At 42.2% G+C, this 20,451-nt stretch overlaps 2 protein-coding genes across 3 annotated transcripts in view; one reads left to right on the forward strand and one right to left on the reverse strand.

Annotated features, from left to right (window-relative positions):
- Positions 1 to 20,451, reverse strand: part of TMCC3 (transmembrane and coiled-coil domain family 3) — a 265,971-nt gene that overhangs the window by 45,754 nt on the left and 199,766 nt on the right. The window lies entirely within an intron of this gene.
- LOC119000009 (small nuclear ribonucleoprotein E-like) lies at positions 14,446 to 17,480 on the forward strand. The gene is made up of 2 exons (XM_037064824.1): positions 14,446 to 14,634; positions 16,617 to 17,480. The coding sequence occupies exons 1-2, from the start codon at positions 14,446 to 14,448 to the stop codon at positions 16,917 to 16,919; spliced, it is 492 nt and encodes a 163-aa protein (XP_036920719.1). The 3' UTR covers positions 16,920 to 17,480.

Raw genomic sequence — 20,451 nt, forward strand, 5'->3', positions numbered from 1 at the left:
GGCAGAGCCAGCAGCGGAGCAGGGTCGGGAAGGACAGACCTAGGAGCGCAGGCAGCCCGGAACCAGTTGGGGTGCGGGGCAGACTGACCAAGGTCGCACATTCGCGCGCAGTGAGATGGACCACGCAGGCCCCAGGGGGCGAACCCAGTGGTGGAGGGCTGACAGCGGTGGCACACTCGCGTGCAGTGGAGTGGGGCACGTGGCCCTGGTGACGGTGGTGGCTGCGGTGCTGGTGGGGGTCGCGGCTGCGGGCGCCGGAGGGAAGCCATTGCCCCTCTTTGACCCCGCCCCCACATACAACGTCACAACCCAGCGACTGAGTTGCCCTTCGGCACCGGTGAGGGCCGGGGTGGCAGGCGGCAGACGGGACGCCAGAGTCCCTCTTTGACCCCGCCCCCACATACAGCATCACAACCCAGAGCCTTAGTTGCCCTGCAATACCAGTGAGAGCCATTGTCCCTCTTTGACCCCGCCCCAACATACAACGTCACAACCCAGCGACTTAGTTGCCCTGTTCTAGTGAACACTTTAGGGCTCTGATCCTGCTATGGAACAGGCACGAACAACCCAAAAGATGGCGCAAGAAGAACTCAAAGTCCCAGAGCCAATATCTCTTAAGCGACCAAGAAATTGCCAGCCTCTCAGAAGCACAATTCAAGACACTATCAGGATGCTCACAGAACTGGTAGATTATAGTCGCAAATTAGAGGAACAAAGTCACACATTAGAGGAACATATGAAGGCTAAACTAATTGAAATGAAGGGAGATGTCCAGGAAACCAATAGCGATGGAAAGGAAACTGGGACTCAAATCAATGGAATGGACCAGAAGGAAGAACTAAACATCCCACCAGAAAGGAATGAAGAAATGAGAATTCAAAAAAATGAGGAGAGGCTTAGGAACCTCCAGGACATCTTTAAACGTTCCAACATCTGGATTATAGGGGTACCAGAAGGGGGAAAGAAACAGCCACGAGTGGAAAACTTATTTGAACAAATAATAAAGGAGAACTTCCCCAGTCTGGCAAAGGAAATAGACTTCCAGGAAATCCAGGAAGCTCAGAGAGTCCCAAAGAAGTTGGACCCAAGAAGGAACACACCAAGGCACATCATAATTACATTAGCCAAGACTAAAATGAAGGAGAGAATCCTAGAAGCAGCAAGGGATAAGGGGACAGTCACCTACAAAGGAGTACCCATCAGACTGTCAGCGGATTTCTCAAAAGAGACCTTACAGGCAAGAAGGGGCTGGAAAGAAGTATTCCAAGTCATGAAATCCAAAGACCTACAGCCAAGATTGCTTTATCCAGCAAAACTTTCATTTAGAATGGAAGGACAGATAAAGTGCTTCTCAGATAAGGTCAAGTTCAAGGAGTTCATCATCACCAAGCCCTTATTATATGAAATGCTAAAGGGACTTATATAAGAAAAAGAAGATGAAAAATATGAACAGTGAAAGGACAGCAAACACACAGTTATTAACAACCACACCTAAAACAAAAGCAAACCAAGAGGACAGCTAGATCAGGAGTGGAACCATAGAAATGAAGAACACATGGAGGGTTAGAAACAGGGGAGTGGGAGGAGGAGAAGGGGGGAGAAGGCACAGAAAATAGCATAGATGGTAGGTAGAAAATAGATAGGGGGGAGGGCGAGAATAGCGGGGGAAATATAGAATCTAAAGAAGTTGAGACACGTGGATATAAACTAAGGGGGGAGAAAGGTGGGGGAGGGAGTATGCAGGTGGAGGGGAATGAAGGGGGGAATAGAACAACTGTAATGGTATAATCAATAAAATATATTTTAAAAAAAACTTAATTACCTCTCTAAAGACCTTATTTCCAAACAAGGTCAGATTCTGAGGTACTGGGGGTTAGGCCTTTGTAAAGGAAAAATTCCCTCTTGTGTCTCCTCTTCTCACACTATCACCACACTTCGGGTCACCAAATGTGTGTGTGGCCGGGGGTGGGGGGTTGCTGGTGCTGTGCCCACACCAAACAATTCTGTACCAGCAGCGTGGGGGTCCTACATTTTAGCCCTGTTCTGACACTCTCTGCCTGGAGATAGCATCAGATCCCACAGGTTAAGGGCTCAGTACTAAAAACTGCTTCCCACCCTTCGGACACCAACTGCAGGTCCAGGCTGTCACCAGCTCTTCTGACCAACCAGCTATAAACTGGAGGTTCTCATGACTCCCTCTTTGTGTTGATTAGTTTGCTAGGGCAGCTCACAGAACTGGACTAGTGGGTTATTGTGAAAGGATATAACTCAGGAACAGCCAGTGGGAAGACAGGCACAGGGCAGGGTGTGTGGGTGGGAAGGGGTGCCGAGCTCCCATGCCCTCTCTGGGAGCCCCTCTCCCCAAATCTCCGCGTGCTCCGGGTTTTTGTGGAGGCTTCATTAGGACGGCAGATCACACCGCGGGCCACTGGTGACTGCACCGACCTCCAGCCCCTCTCCTTCCCTGGAGGCGGAGGGTAGGACTGAAAGTTGGTTCCCCTGGCAAGCAGCTCCCTCCTTAGGGGCTTTCCAAAGGTCACCTCATTCACATAAACTCAGGTCTGGTTGAAAAAGATGTCTTTATATTAATAACAAGAGAACCATTTCTGCTTTATCACTCTCATCACTGGAAATTCCAAGGGTTTTAGGAGCTTGTGTCAGAGATGGGGACAAAGTCTAAAGATATGTTTCTTTCATTAACATTATTATAGTTACTCTATTACAGCTGTCCCAGTACTTCCCCCTTTGTCCTCCTCTGCCCAGACCTCTCCCGCCACGGTCAACCCCCTCGCTTGTCCAGGTCCAAGGGTCATTTGTACACGTTCCTTGACTAGTCCCTTCCTTCCACCCTTATCGACTCCCCCTCTGGTTGAGATCACTCTGTTCCCGTTTCCATGCCTCTGGTTCAATTTTGCTCACTAGCTTTATTTTGTTTATTAGATTCCTCTTGTAAGTGAACCCCTATGGTATTTGTCTTTCACGGCCTGGCTTATTTCACTTAGCATAATCGTCTCCAGTTCCAACCATGCTGCTGCAAAACAGGAATTCCTTCTCTCTTTCTGCTGTGTATTCCACTGTGTAAATGTGCCACAGTTTTTTATCCCCTCACCTATTGATGGGCATTTAGGCTGCTTCCAGTGCTCCTACGAAAATAGGGGCGCTTAAGTTCTTTTGAATTGGTGTTCGGGATTCTTAGGGTATATTCCCAGCAGTGGAATCACTAGGTCAAAAGTCAGTTCCATTTTAGATTTTTATTTCTTATTTGAAGTCACAGCATCACAGACGACAACATATATTTTTTGGCCGGATATGATTTAACCCATAACACTGACTTTAACTACAAATGATGCAGCAGTTCCAGATGAAGGTCAAATGATCTCTCAGTAAACAAAGGTGTCACACAGAATTTTTCTAACAAAGCAGTTAATGAACTGAGCCTTTGTGTATGATACAGCAGGTAAGAGAAGCATTCCAAATGCAAACAAAAACAAACAAATCCCCAAACCCGTCCTGTAGTAGTCACTGCCAAACTGTATTGACACTGAGGAGTGATTTTGGTTATCTGTATATAAAGCTGATGTTAATTTACATTGTTACTACATTTGAATTGATACAGAGAGATCTGATCAGATCACTGGGGAGGAGTAGGGAGGAGCAACAGTAAACAGTCTGGGATGGGATTGTCTGAGAAGCTGAAGGCCTCCAGAGAGCATGGAGTTATGAGCCAGAAGATTTGAAATAAAAGGGGCTTCCAGACAGACTGGCTGGCTAACTCTCTCTTCTTCCTCCAAGATGCCTGAATGGTTGTGCTGCAGCTGCCTGCCATTTCCCAACAGACGGTATTTTGGATGGGAAGGAACTCCTGTGCAGTCTAGGATTGGGCTGGCCTGGTAGAAGGTGGTAGGGTTATTCTTCTTTGGGTGTTCCAGAGGGGACAAGCTCCAAGGCAGAAGCCTGCCATTCTTCCAAAGTCATGTAGCTTTTGTATCTTATGTTGTTTTAGTTTGTAAACTAACCCTATAGAAACAAGATAATTAGATCAGAAGTATCCAAGATGGTTGCAAAGTTGCTGGAAATTCCATCCACTTGCTCCCAGATCCCAACCAGTCTTGCAGTTAAACCACAGAGCAATCAACTTGAAAATCCAGTCAAGGGTGAGAGTGGATGGGAGTGCATATGTGGAAGAGTGTGAGGGGTGTGTGCATGAGTGGGCATGAGCCTGCCTACCTGCAGGGTACTCGGGAGTGGGCGGCCTGGGCTCTCCTGGCAGAGTGCAGCCGCTGCCACTGCTGAGCCCAGCACTCTGGCTGTGCAGATTTGGGACAGGAGACATTCTGAGGAATTTAAAATATCCTCCTCAGGAAGAAGCCTCTGGAGTGCCTGCACCTCAGCTCCTAGAGGTGTCTCTGACCCTCCACCCTGGCAGGGCTGTGTACCCCCCACCACCACAAGCCAGGATCCAGGGACTATGGTACTTACTGGAAAAGGGACTAGCGCCTCCCTGAACCCAGACACCACAGGAACCACAAACGGGACAGAATCTGACTGAGGAGGCTGCAGCTCGGCTCAGGAGCCACAAGATCTTGGGGGCAGAGAGAGAAGCCCGAGTGGTGGCTGGCTGCAGAAAGTGTAGGGGGAGCAGGCCTGCACAAGGCTGAGAATCACTGGAGGGAGTGGTGAGAGTGCCCCTCCACTGCCTGTGTTAGAGTACGGCTACAGGACTCTTCCTAGCGCCATCCGGGAGAGAGCCAGAGAGAAACTTTACCTAGAACTGTCAGAGGCTCTGGCAGGCTGTGACCAGCCCTGACTGAGAAAGATTTCATGCTTTCTGGGATTGGGGGAGCGCATGGAGAACAGGCCCCTCAGGGTTTGGTGTTACAATGTGGGGGCCACACAGAAACCCTTCTAAAAGAGGAGCTGAGGTGAGATTCGTGGCCCAGCAGGGATTCTGTGCTCCTGTGCACCCAAAGATGGCCAGGAGCTGAACTCCTGAGATTTGCTACAGCCAGGCAGGTACCCTCACAGGCACTCACGTCAACTCCCTCCTGAGAGATTACATGTTCTGTAGATCAGTGAGGCCAGGCCCAGGAGTCCCCTGCTGGGTGCATATCTGCAGGGGAAAGCTAAAAGCTCTGAAAGGGCCCTTTCTACCAGACACTATGAACAACACTGTTTCTCAGGCCCTGATCCACTGAAACCAGCAGATCTGAGATTAGAGACAAGAGCAACAAGAGGTGTTCAGGGTCACATACGGCCTCTGTGCCTAGACAGAGTTGTTGTCTGCACCAAGAAGAAAAAAGCTGCCCCCTTTACACAGATTGGCCGTTCACGGGAAATGGACAGCTAATTCACTAGAAACCATACATTATTGGAAAGATTCTGGGACAAACCAAGTCATGTGGCGAGGGGTTGAGGAAACGCTCCTACCATCTTCTTGGAAAACTGAACAGTGGCCCCTTGGGGATGACCAAGGGTTCCCACCCTCCCAATCACACCAGAGGCTCCCTTTGGAGGCAGGTGAAGAAAGTAATGGCCATCCTCTTAGGACGTTAAATGAACCATCCCTGGACCCTGTGCTGATGGAAAGCTGGCTGGGCAGTACAGTGGGGACCAGCCAAATCTTGAGATAGCTAGACTGTGGATCACTTAGAGTCTTGAACAGGCTGTACAGGGCCAGACTAGGAGACCATCTGACACTACCAGGGTGGATCCAGAATGAGAAGACAGTGGTAAACACTGGATTCTACAGAGACAAATTCCGCTGTGGTCTTCTTCATTACTGCATTATTTTCTCTCCTGTATATCTTTTTAACATTCATTTCTTTTCCTTCAAATTTATGCCTATTATTTCACTAGTTTTTTTACTTTAGTTTATTTCAAATCTCATATTTTGCTCCTTCCTTCTCTTATTCATTTTACCTTCCTTCCTCTTCTTATTTTTTAAAAAATTTTAATTTCTCTTTTTCATTTTTAGAGAGAGGGTGAGGGAAGGAGAAAGAGAAGGAGAGAAACATCAATGTGTGGTTGCCTCTCACATGGCCCCCACTGGAAATCCGGCCCGCAACCCAGGCATATGCCCTGACTGGGAATTGAACCATGACCCTGTGGTTCACAGCCCACACTCAATCCACTGAGCTACACCAGCCAGGGCCTTATTTTTGTTTTAAATTTTATTTGTTCTCTGGCTATGAGTTGTTTCTATTCTGCACTCTTACTATTCCTCCCCAGTCCAGCCTCTCAAAGCCATTTTTCTTGTCATTAGTCATCTCACATTCTTTTTCCCATTCTTAAAATACCCTTACTCTCTCTCCATCTTTATCAGTCTTTGCTTGTTGGTTGTTGATATTTTCTTTCTTTCTTCACTTTGTTTCTATTCCCTACGCTTTTTACTTCTCCACCCCCAGCCTCTCAAAATAATTTTTCTTTCAGTTAGTCATCTCATATTCATTTTTCCTTTCTTATAATAGTCTTAATCTCTTTACACATTTGTTAACATTTATTCATTTGCTGTTGATAGTGTGGTTGTGGATGGGAGTCATTACTGCAAGTGTATGTTTTGTTTCCTGGGTTATTTGTTTTGGCAGCACCTGTAAAACAGCATGCAAGATGTGGCAGGCTGTGTGACTCTGAGATCATCAACTGGAGGGAAGAACCCACCAAAGAATAATCCAACAACAGCCAAAACCCAATTATAACAGGGAGCACACATAACCAGCATAAAGGGCACTGCAAGAACATCCAGGTCAGGAGATCAAGGAGACTGAACCACTGAGTCCCACAGGTCTCCTACCACAGAAGGTCACACCACGAAGGCAGGGGAGTCAAAGCAGATCGATCAAATACACAGAAACGAAACAAAAAGAGCCACCTAAAATAGGGAAACAAAGAAACAACCCCCAATTGAAAGGAGAGGAGGAATCCCCAGGATGAGTGATAAATGAAATTGAGGCAAGCAATCTATCAAACACTGAGTTCAAAATAGTGGTTATAAGGATGTTCAAGGAGCTCAGTGAGAACAACAAACTCTATGGAAGCTATAAGAAATTTTCTAGGAACTACATCAGCATGAAAAAAGACATAGAAACTACCAATAAGAGCCAGGAGGAAATGAAGAATACAATTTATGAATTGAAGAACACAGTAGAAGGAATCAAAAACAGGCTGGATTAAGCAGAGGATTGAATCAGTGAGCTGGAGAGCAAGGTAGAAAATATTCCTAGACAGAGTAAGAAAGTAATAAAAAAAGACTCACAAAGAATGAAGAGGGTTTAAGGAAGCTGCAGGACGACATGAAATGAAATAATATTCATATCATAGGGGTAAAACAAAAGGAGAAGAGGAGCAAGAGACAGAAAATCTGTTTGAAAAAGTAATAACAGAAAACTTCCCTAACCTGATGACGGAAAAAGTCATGCAAGTTCAGGAATTACACAGGGTCCCAATCAAGATGAAGCCAAAGAGGCCCACTGCAAGACACATCATAAATAAAATGGCAAATTAAAGACAAAGAGAGAATGTTAAAGTGAGCAAGGGAGAAACAGATAGTAACATTCAGGGGAGTCCTAATAAGGCTATCAGCTGATTTCTCAACAAAAACACTACAGACCAGAAGGGAATGGCAAGAAGTATTTCAAGTAATAAAAAGCAAAGGCCTGCAAACAAGACTACTCCACCCAAAAAGGCTCTCATTTTTAATGGAAGGTGAAATAAGGAGTTTCCCACTTAGAAAGAAAGCTAAAAGAATACATCTCCACCAAACCAACATTGCAAGAGATGCTAATGGGACTGCTTTAAGAAGATGAAGGAAAAGAGAAAGACAGGAACAAAGGTACAAAGGGAAAAGTGGCAATGAATATGTGCCTATCAATAATAACCTTACATGTAAATGGATTAAATGCTCCAATCAAAAGACAGGGGGTAGCTGAATGGATAACAAATCATGACCCACATATATGCTGTCTATAAGAGACCCACTTCAGAACAAAAGATCTATACAGACTGAAAGTGAAGGGATGGAAAAAAATATTCCAAGCAAATGGACATGAAAAAATGCTGGGGTAGTAATACTTACATAAGACACATAGACTAAATAATAAAGGCCATAAAAAAAGACAAAGGTCACTAAGATGTAACCCTTGTAAACATATGACACACAACATAGGAGCATGTAAATATATAAGGAAAATCTTGGAGGACTTCAAGAAAGACATTGACAGCAACACATTCATAATAGGGGATTTTGACACCCCACTGTTAACAATGGACGGATCTTTGAAGCAAAGAAACAACAAAGATATCGTGACATTGAACAGCACTCTAGATCAAATGGACATAATTGATATACACAGAACCTTCTACCCCAAAGAAGCAAAATATACATTCATTTCAAATACACATGGAACATTTTCAAGGATAGACCACACGTTCGGACAAAAAAGAAGCCTCAATTAATTCAAGAAAATTGAAATCATATCAATCATCTTCTCAGATCACAATGCCTTGAAACTAGAAACCTACCTCAAGGAAAAAAACTTAAAAACATTCAAATTCATGGAGACTGAATAACAAACTATTAAAAATGAGTGGGTTAACAATGAGTTCAAGGAAGAAATCAAAATGTATCAAATGAAAATGAACACACAACAGCTCAAAACCATTGGGACACAGCAAAAATGGTCCTGCAAGGGAAGTTCACAGAAATACAGGCCTGCTCAAAAGAGATACAAAACCTCAAATAAACAACCTAACCCTACATCTATAAGAACTTAAAGGAACAACAACAAACAAAGCCTAAAGTAGAAAAAGGAAGAAAATAATCAAGATCAGAGCAAAATTAAATGACATAAAAACTAACAAAACAATTCAAAGGATCAATAAATCCAGACTGAAAGTGAAGGGATGGAAAAAAATATTCCAAGCAAATGGACATGAAAAAATGCTGGGGTAGTAATACTTACATAAGACACACAGACTAAATAATAAAGGCCATAAAAAAAGACAAAGGTCACTACACAATATTTAAGGTAATAGTCCATCAAGAAGATGTAACCCTTGTAAACATATGACACACAACATAGGAGCATGTAAATATATAAGGAAAATCTTGGAGGACTTCAAGAAAGACATTGACAGCAACACATTCATAATAGGGGATTTTGACACCTCACTGTTAACAATGGACGGAACCATCAAAGAAGATGGTTCTTTGAAAAGATAAATAAAATTGACAACCATTTAACCAGACTCATCAAGAAAAGAAAGATAGAGGTCTCAAATAAATAAAATCAGAAATGAAAGAGGAGAAGTTACAACTGATATCACAGAAATACAAAGGACTGTAAGAAATTACTATGAAAAACTATAGCCAAGAAATTGGACAACCTGAGCAAAATGGACAAATTTCTACAAATATATAATCTTCCAAACTGAATCAAGAAGGAGAAAGCCTGAATAGATCAATAATAACTAGTGAAATTAAAGCAGTAATCACAAAAGCCCTGACACACAAAAGCCCTGGACCACAGGGCTACACAGGTGAATTCTACCAAACATTTAAAGAACTAATTCCTATCCTTCTGAAACTATTCCAAAAAAAGAAGAGGCAAGACTCCAAACTCTTTTTATAAGGCCTGTGCTATCCTAATTCTAAAACTAGGTAAAGACACAACAAAGAAAGAAAACCACAGGCCAATATCTCTGATGATTATAGACATTAAAATCCCCACAAAATATTGGCAGTCAGGATCCAGCAATACATTAAAAAGATCATACACCATGATCAAGTGGGATTGATCCCAGGGATTCAAGGATGGTACAATATTCTCAAGTTAATAAATGCAATATACCACATAAACAAATATGATCATTGATATGATCTATCATCTATAGATGCTGAAAAAGCACTTGATAAAGTCCAGCACCCTTTTATGATTTAAAAAACTCAGCGGAGTGTGAAGAGAGGGAACATACCTCAACATAATAAAGGCCATATGTGAGAAACCTACATCATACCCAACGGGCAAAAACTAAAAGCTTTCCTCTTAAGATCAGGAACAAGACAAAGATGTCTGCTTCCACCTCTTTTATTCAACATAGTATTGGAAGATCTAGCCACGTGGTCAGACAAGAATAAGAAATAAAAGAAATCCAAGTTGAAAAGGAGGAAGTAAAACTGTTGTTATTTTCAGATGGCATGATAGTGTACATAGAAAACCCTACAGTCTCCACCAATAAAAACTATTTGATTTAATAAGAATTTAGCAAAATACAAAGTCAATATTCAGAAATCTAGGGCATTTCTGTACACTAACAATGAAATATGAGAAACAGAAACTAGGGAAAAAATCCCATTTACTATAGCAACAAGAAAAATAAAGTACCTAAGAATAAACTTAACCAAGGATGTAAAAGACTTGTACTTGGAAAACTTGGAAAACTTGGAAAACTACAGAACACTGAAGAAAGAAATTAAGGAAGATACAAATAAGTAAAAGCATATACTGTGTTCATGGATTGGAAGAATTAACATCATTAAAATATGCATACTACCCAAAGCAATCTACAGATTTAATGCAATCCCTAGTAAAATATCAATTGCATATTTCATAGATCTGGAACAAATATTTCAAAAATTTATATGGAACCATAATGACCCCAAATAGACTTAGGAATCTTGGAAAGAAGAACAAAATAGGAGGGTGGCAGTTGGGGAAAGTTTCCTCAAACTATATTACCAAGTCACTGTGATCAAAACAGTCTGGTACTGGCATAAGAACAGACATATAGATCAATGGAACAGAATAGAGAGCCCAGAAATAAACCCATGTTTCTGTGGTCAATTAATATTTGATGAAGTGGGTGGGGGCATAGAATGGAGTACAAATAGCCTCTTGAATAATTGGTGTTGGGAGATCTGGACAGGTACATGCAAAAAAATGAAACTAGAACACCAACTTACACCATACACCAGAATAAACTCACCATAGATAAAAGACTTAAATATAAAGTCATGATACCATAAAAGTCCTAGAGGAATGTAGGCAATAAAATTTCAGATATCCCACGCACCAATATTTTTGCTGATATTAAGGAAATAAAGGAAAAAATAAACAAATGGGACTACATTAAATTAAAAAGCTTCTGCATAGCTAAAGAAACCATCAGCAAAATGAAAAGGAGATTGACCATATAGGAAAACGTGTTTGCCAATGATACCTTGGACAAGGGGTTGATCTCCAAGATAATATAAAGAACTCATTCATACGACTCAAAACCAGGAAGACAAACAATCCAATTAAAAAATAGGCAAAGGACCTGAATAGACTCTTCTTTAAGGAGGACATACAGAGGGCCCAGAGACATATGAAAGGATGCTCAGCATCACTAACCATCAGATATACACCTTAAAACCACACTGAGATACCACCTCACACCGGTCAAAATGGCCATCACTAACAAATCAACAAACAACAAATGCTGGTGAGGATATAGAGAAAAGGGAAACCTAGTGCACCATTGGTGGGGATGCAGACTCGTGCAGCCACTGTAGAAAACAGTATGAAATTGCCTCAAAAAAACTAAAGATGGAGCTGCCTTTTGATCCAGTGATTCCACTGCTGAGGTTAAATCCTAAGAATACCAAAACACCAATTCAAAAAAACCCATGCACCCCAATGTTCATAGCAGCGTTCTTTATAATAGCCAAGTGCTGGAAACAGCCTAAGTGCCCATCAGTAAATGAATGGATCAAAAAACTGTGGTACATTTACACAATGGAATACTATGCAGCAGAAAGAAAGAAGTAACTCCTACTCTTTGTGACAGCATGGATGGAACTGGAGACTATTATGCTAAGTGAAATTAGACAGCTGGTCAAAGACAAATACCATACCATCTCAGCTATAAGAGGAACCTCATGAACAAAACAAAAAGCAAGCAAAATAGAACCAGAACCATGGAAACAGGGAACAGACTGACAGCGACCAGAGGAGAGGTGGGAGGAGGATAAGGGTGGAAGGGACTAGTCGGGGAACATGTACAAATGACCCATGGCCTTGGACAACAGGGTGGGGATTGACTGTGGGGGGTAGGCTGGGCAGAGTAGAGCAAAGGGGGAATAACTGGGACAACTGTGATAGAACAACAATAAAATATTGAATAAAAAAATTAACGAGGAATGCTAGGTACACCCAGGTGTTAAAGAGTTTAGCCTTAATTGATACACTTAAGTTGTAAGTAAAGAGTTAAAGAGTTTAACCTTAATTAATAGGCTTAAGTGACTAATGCAAGTGGAAAGTTGTTATTCCAAAATTGTGAAGATTTTGAATAAAGGCTCCTTTCTTTTGTTACCAGATCTTTGCCTCTGGAACTCTGCCCAGAGGGCGGCAGTGGGCAGCAGGACCCCAACTGCTGTTAGGTAACAGTACTTCTAACAGTATTCTATAGGTGTTTGTTTGAAACTTTTCTTAAAATGTTGGGGGAAAGTTTCCTCAGAATGTTGATGAAATATTACCAAAATCTTTATTTTAAAGAACACCTAAGTAAAAATACCAATTAGCATCTCTGAACAAATATTTCTCCATAAGCCAAAAGCAGGGAGAAGATAAATTTTAAAATATGTAAATAAGAGTACGTTTTCCCTAATTAGACTTATTTTAATAAAAATGTAGCCAAGTCCTTAACTAATCACTTGATAGCCTTAAACACTGAACTTTGAAAAGAAAAAGCCTGCTGTCTGTTGGAATGTGTGAACCTAAACATTACACTAACACCTATGTGCGAAATTCATAATTCAGCCTTTCCTTCCTTTCCTCTCTCTAGTTGTCCAAGCGTTTATCAGGCACCATGTGCCCAGCACTGGATATACAATCCCTGCCTGCTCTGTGGTGGGGAGAGAGACGTGTTTTCACGTGTGGTGGTTCACTAACCACACATGAAAATTCCTTTTTCCCCACAGACTTGGCACAGCTGCATGGGGAACGTTCAAGCTAGGTGTGAGAAAAGGGAGTCAGGGAAGACCGTTTCACTGCACACCTTACTTAAGCCTTCAACACCCTTCTAAGTTCAGTATTATACTTATTTCTTTCACAAGGAAACTATAGGTCAAATGGATTGAGCAAACTGCCTACGATGACCTCACACAGCTTGTAAGGATTTAAAAACCAGGCCGTCGACCCTAATGGGACACTGGCACCACACTGTCCCCTCAGAACCCTTAGCACACCAAAGGAGGGCTTTAAAGGGCCCTTTCTGACCAGAACGGCCTCTTACCACCCCTACTGCTAGCATCCTAGTCCACACCACTCTTCCCTCCACACAGGCCTCTCTGCCTGCCTTTGGTCCATGAACTGACCTCATGTCCTTACTCCCCCTGCTCCTTCCACACAGTCCCTTGGATACTCCTCAAACAGAACAGGCACACTGCAGTCACAGGGCTCTACTTGCCTGTTCCCTCTTCCTGGAACGCTCTTCCCCTGCTGGCTGCCTAGCTTATTTCTCAGGTCGTCCCCTCAGTGACATCTCTCAGCCTTCTTTGAGTCTCCCAGTTTAAAACTGCTTCCTCCACGCCCCCACACCTTAGACCTCCCCAGCCTGCTTTCCTTGACTGGTTTTTCAACATTGCATTAATCATTTGACTTTTAAATCATACACTTAAATACTGCATATTTTACCTACCATTTGGTGTGTCTACCTTGCCTTAACTAGGATATAAGCTTGTTGAGGGTGGAGATTTTTGTTTTGGTCCCTGGAATGTGTGGCATATAGTAGGTGCTCAATGTATATCTGTCAAATTGGGGTGAAAGCAGAATGGTTACAGCATGATCCACACTTGTGCTGCTGACGAACAGACTCTGGCCTGACATCTCCCACACACTATGCTCCTGACCTGGTCCCAGAGGAAAAGAGGAGATTGCTGGGAGGTTTGGGGGGGTCAAGGAGACAAGCCAAGGGAGCTCATTCATAAATCCAGTGCCCTGAAAGGTGCCTGAGTGACTCCTTTTCCATGCCACATGCCCTGGTGACCACCAATTTCAACACTACTGCCGAGAAAGTGGGGCCAGTGATCCCAGAGCTCAGGATCTCAATGTGTGGTCCTAGGTGAAAGGGGACTCCTGAGACACAGACGTTGTTGGAAGGAATAAAGGACAGCACACTTCCTGCTTTCTCTCAATGTGCTAATCAACAAAAATCTCTGCTGGGGCACTCAAGGACGTCCTTATTTTCCCAAGTGACGCTCCACCTATCCACACAAGGGCTCCTTTCTTACACTGGCCTTGTGTTCACCAGGTGTATGAAACCTCAGCAGAGCTACCAAAAGAAAACCTCAAGGATTCACTTCTCCAGGAGTTCTCAGATAGCAAAGGGTGGACTTCGAACTTGCCTCCTAAGTGACAAGAAGGAACAAAATATTCTCAGCATCTCAACATCTGCTGTGTCTAGAGAGCGATGGGTGGGGAAGAAACAAGCACAACAGGAAGAAGCAAGTCCAAGGTCAAACAGCAAAAGCATTCAGGCGTGGGAGATGGAATGCTTTTCCCCAGAGAGGAGCCTGCCACAGAGTGCACAGTGCCTGCCAAACTCCAACTCATCTTCCTGATCCCTTCTAAGAATCCTGGCCTGTGGCTTAGACAGATCGTGAGGGGTGGAGTGGAAATGAAGGGGACACACAATAATAATGGGAAAGGCACAGAACCTGATTTGTAAAGTTCTAAGGCCCTTAATAGGTGCCTTTCAGCTCTGAAATTCTGTGAAGGAAGTAAAATACCATTTCCAAAAAGAAAAAAAAAACATTAAGAAATGGTACTATAATTTCTTGAGCTTGTTTCTTGTCAGTCTGTTTTCTGTAGTTTAAAAAAAAAAGGTGACTGGTTTGGGTTACAAAGACAGGGTTCCACTATAAAAACCTGCTGGTTGCCATGACAATTAACATCTCTTCCTCCCTTTTCTGCAGCATCCTTCCTCCATCTGGGTCAAATCAAAGAAGCTATCTGCGATGCTCATGACTTAGTATTTCCTGTGTATGAGGATATAAAACTACACACACACATAAACAAAATACATATCAAAGTGCTAATTAGAGATGAACTAGAACCTCAAACATTGCTGTCTCTCCTCCACTACCAATAGTATTGTCCTACAAACAACTATTAGGAAACACCCCTGCAGAGGGTGGAATAGGAAGGGAGGAGGGTAAGCCCACGCCTGTTCCCTCTGGTCCAGAGCATCTCAGGATGGGCTGCAGGTCAGTTCTCTCCAGAAGGGTCCAGGTGAGGCCAGGGCTCCCTGGAGCACTGCCACTGTCTGTCTGCAGGTCTGTCCTCCCACCCCAAGCTCCTCAAGAGAAACATCCACACCTGACTGATCCCGGGGCCCAGCACGGCACTGGGCACACAATGACAGCACTCAGGACAAGGAAGGGAGCTCTGGAACGAGGCAGCCTTTCTTTCTGTTTTCTGCTGAGATCTCGAGTTTGGGCCTAGCCTGCCTCAAATCATCTTGTGGATTCATCCAAGGCATAAAAACATGCAAAAACATGCAGTGGAATGAAACACAACAACTTCAGGTTACGGAGGCCTCTGAGGAAGTCAGAGGCGGAGGGCACCCAGGTAGGCGTACCTAGCACCACTCACTTCTTAAACACTGACCGGAATCAGATGCAAACATGGCAAAGTGTAAACATCTGTTAAATTGAAGAGGTAGGCATATGGGTGTCATATTTTTCAAAATTTTCCATGTTTAAAGCATTTAGTAATTAAAAATAAATCTCTCTACTAATTATTGTACTTAACCGAAACAACTCGGTTAAGGATTTGATCCAGGATTTCCTCATGCTTGGAACATTGTCCCCTCTGTGAATCTGGTTACTTTTAAATATGGTGTAAGTTGATATTTCCAATGGGCCATTTCATTATCTTACGATTTTGGAATTTGGTGTCACTGCATTTACTTCTATGGGATATTAATTTCAGCCTTAAATTAAATTCAACAACCAAAGCAAGCATAACCTTAAGAAAATTAAAAACCACTGAGAGTTTAATAAGCTGGCTGCCCTAGAAAAGCATACTGGGTCATTTTAGGCTATTCTGTAAATAAACTAAAGAGTAATTATTTTCAAGAATTTACTAACAAAGTCATTGTGATTTCTGAAAGGTGCAAAGTATCAGAGAACATGAAATTATCTCTCTATACAAATTGTGTCTCCATCTTTCAACAGTATATGTATTATTCTTATTGAGTGGATTTGTTATTGTTAAAATTACCACAAATGTGCAACAAGTTATTTCAAAAATAAAGGCTGAGAGGACATCAACATTTAATTTAGAAGAAAGCCACATAAATACAGGACTATGTCGTTCATTTCTTATTTCCCTACAGAAATAAAAGACCCTCGAACATCACTGAGACTGAAGGGCTCTCATTTTAAGTTCTTTTAAAGTAAGAGCTAAATTTGAGCCCCAAGTATTTACAACACTTTTAAATGGACTGAGTGCTAGTCAAATTTCTCCCCAATAGAATTTCATATACTCCCACCCACCCAAAGAGCAGAGCATTTCTGGGTGCTAGAAACAGATAATGACGATTCCAGAAGGAGGTTTTTGAGGTAGCACGGAGGTTAGTGGGGTCTTTTGTCAACTCCCACCAGGGCGGACCATGGCCAGAGCCAAAAAGTGCTGAAGGTGATGGGGCAGCCCATCAACCTTATCTTCAGATACTTGCAGAATAGATGCCAGATTCAGGTGTGGCTTTACGAGCAAGTGAACATGCAGATAGAGGGTTGTGTCACTGGTTTTGATGAGTATGTGAACCTTGTGTTAGATGATGCAGATGAGATTCATTCTAAAACAAAGTCAAGGAAACAACTAGGTCGGATCACGATAAAAGGAGATAATATCACTCTCTTCCAAAGTGTCTCCAATTAGAAATGACTAATGAAGTGAGAAATTGTTGAAGCAATATAGTGTGTGTTTTTTAGGTGTTCTTCATTGTGGGTATAGTGCTTGAACATTTATTCATATTGTTTTAATTACCTTTTTGTTAATACCGGATGACAATAAATGCTATGTGACTGTTTTTATTTAAAAAAAAGAAGAAGAAAGAATACGGATAATGATTTGGTATAAATAAGAGCCCTCATGGCTCCCCCAGGTGGAAACAGGACATAAATGAGACACTTTAATGAAAAAACACTCACTTTGATTTTTCTGTCCACGTACCCAACTGACACCAGTTGAGTAAGTACCTCTAAATTGCTTGGCATATGAGGCAAAAACTTTGTCTGGCTTTATACAACAAATATTACTTGATAATTTGCTTAGGCCCGAAGGTTTTTTACAAGCATGGTGCTTTTTCCAAGTGGAAGCGCACGTAATAAAAACATATTCATTCCAACATTAATAGGCCCCGTGGTCAGGGTGTGAAAACTAAGTGCCGGTTTCTGGGCACAGCCAACAGTTTTAACTGCCCTCTGTGCCAGATATAGTGACTACCAGGCAGGTGAAACGCTCAACAGTTAACACCGGTGTGTATAACAACCAACCCCTAAACATCCAGTGATTTTTAGCAAGCCATAGGGGTAACATACAAATAAAGAAACTGTTTATTACCTACAAACATGAAATCTTGTTGTATCCATTATACTAACGCGAGTAACAAATCAACTTAAATTTCCTAGTACTGAGGAAGACAGCACAAGGGCGCTAAATATATTTACTGAGGGGGAGGAAGACAAGCTTGAAAGTGGCCTGCTCCCCACAGAACACAGGCTCAGGTGGGTTCCTGCTTGTCCATCTCCCTAGCTGGGAGGGTGACCACAAGTGACGAAGGTGGCAGTGACAGTTTGTTTAGGGAGCAACGATGAACATTCTTTATCCTGTAACAGCATTTGCAAACATGTGGAAGGGCAGGAGTCTGTATGAAGTAGAAATTGAGAAGCAAAATCTTATTCAAAAAAAGAACTGAAGGCAAACAACAAACTTGACCATCTCTTCCTCTCAACCTTTTGGTCTTTCCTTACTGTCAACGACCCTGGAATCATGCCTGCTTGAAAATCTCTAAATGCATGAGTAGAATCCTCAAATTGCCCACTTCAAATCCTGATTAGGGGGAAGGGGAATCTCAATCCAGAATAAATGCATCTAAAGTATACCTTCTGGTTTGTTTTAAAGCCTAGAGAAAAAGCAGAAATTTATAAAAATAAATAAATAAATAAAATACATAAATGTTAAGTATATCTAATATATTAATTTATGTAAACATAAATATATAAAATATAAAAACAAATTTACAAAAATAGCTGCAAAATGGTGTTGGGATAACTGTCATTTATCTGTAGACATCTTAAAGGAAAACAAATTCTAATTGGATCAAAGATTAAAACATATAAAAATAAAAATCATAATATGTCTTAGAAAAACATGGTGTTTTGGTTTTTAAAAAAATCTCAAAGTATGAAAGGCCATTCTAAGAATGACACAAACCTAACATTTTTAAATTTCTTTATGGTCAAGTCTGGTTAATATTTTATTCAGTGTTTGCTACGTGCTCTCTCTGCACTCAGCACACACCACAGGTCACTGATTAGGTCAGTGCAGTAGGGAGAATTCTAAAATGGCCGCAGGATTCCCACCTGCTGGTGTACACACCCTGTATTTTACCCTCTCCTTCCATGTGACAAGACTTGTGACTATGATGGATTTCACTCTCAGATTAAGTCATATTATATGGCAAAGGTGAATAAATTTTGCAGATGTAATCAAGGTTCTCTAGCAGTTGACTTCAGTTAATTAAAAGGTGGACTACATGGGTGGGCCAGTCCTAATCAGGCGAGTCCCCTCAAAGAGGGCCTGGCTGGGGTGTCCAACCTTTTGGTGTCTCTGGGCCACACTGGAAGAAGAGTTGTCTAGGGCCATACATTAAATTCACTGTGACACGTAATCACAAAAATATCTCATAATATTTAAGTAAGTTTACGATTTTGTGTTTTGCATTCACAGCCATCCTGGGCAATGGCCCTGATGGAGGGAAGAGACAAACACAACAGAGACGCTCTCCTGCTGGCCATGAAGAACAAACTGCCACATGGTGAAGAGGGTCAACTGGCAGGGAGCAGTGGATGGCCACTGGGGGCTGCACATTTCAGTCCTATAGCTGCAAGGAAGTTACTTCGGTAAAGAACCAGTGAGCCTGGAAAAGGATTCCAAGCCTCAGAAGATACTGTGGTCCTGACTGACACCTTGACTTTAGGCCGACAAAACTGAGGAGAGGATGAAGGTAAGCTGTGCCTGGACTCCTGGCCCTTGGAAACTGTGAGATAATAAATGGGTGTTGTTCTAAGCTGCTGAATTTGTGATTTGTTACACAACAGCAGAAAATTAACACAGTCAGGAATGACAAAATGGAAAATATGTATGTGCAAAACAATTTACTTAATAAGTAAAAAAACTTCTACAAATTTAAAAGATTAGTAACCCAATACACAGAGCCAGAATATAAAACAGATAGTTTACAATACAAATGTTTTTTAATTATGTGAAAACACAATCAACCTATTGTACTAGAGGTATAACCACTGGGAGATTCTGGGTGAGGGAAACATGAACATGTATTTCTGTTCCATTTTTTGCAACTTTCTCTGGGTTTATATTTACTTCAAAATATAAAATTTTAAAATGTGATCAAATTCATTCATATCAGAAAAAATATAAATTAGAATGAACCACCAGTTTTCAGCTATCAGATTGACAAGGATCAAAAAGTGTTAAAATACACAGTGTCAGAAAGATGGGAGCTGAGCATGTTCACACATGGATGGTAACATACACTGTATCATCTTTGCTCACTGCTGCCCCCTCAGCTCCTAGGGTTTGACACAAAGTAGGCACAGCATTCCAGTTGGCGATATCACAATTTAGAGTGCCTGAGCCCTTTGCTGAGCAATTTCACTGGTAAGCATGTACAGCCCACTTATATCCTTCAAACGAACAAAAAAGAAGGTTTTGTGGGCAGTCACCAAAGTGACTGAGCAGCAGCCATCCACATGCGCGTCACAAGGAAATGGGCAAATAAATTATGAACACCTGCAAGCCTGTTCGCCAATTAAAACTAGATTAATCTGCAACGATATACGTCAAGAATAGAATGTTTGCCAGCTTCTCAAGCCCACAGTGCAATTTTATAACATACCCTGATTCACCACTTACAAAGTCCCAATTACCAAGGCTCCATGAGGACATACAAAGAACAAGAACATTCCCACTCGAAAGGATGGAGCGAGTGCCCGGGGGCACAGAGGCCAGGCATGGGTGTCCACAAGGAAGGACACCAGAGTTCAAAGCAGACAGCGGGTGAACGACGAAGGTCAGATGAGAGACACTCTGGGTGTCCAGCTAAGAAACAGAGATTCTGCCTATTGAAGGATGTAAAGGAAGATATAGCTAAGACTCTATGTCAGGC

This window comes from Sturnira hondurensis, unplaced genomic scaffold, assembly GCF_014824575.4.
Source record: "Sturnira hondurensis isolate 20B ecotype Veracruz unplaced genomic scaffold, ASM1482457v3 Scaffold0015509, whole genome shotgun sequence".
Taxonomy (NCBI): Eukaryota; Metazoa; Chordata; class Mammalia; order Chiroptera; family Phyllostomidae; genus Sturnira; species Sturnira hondurensis.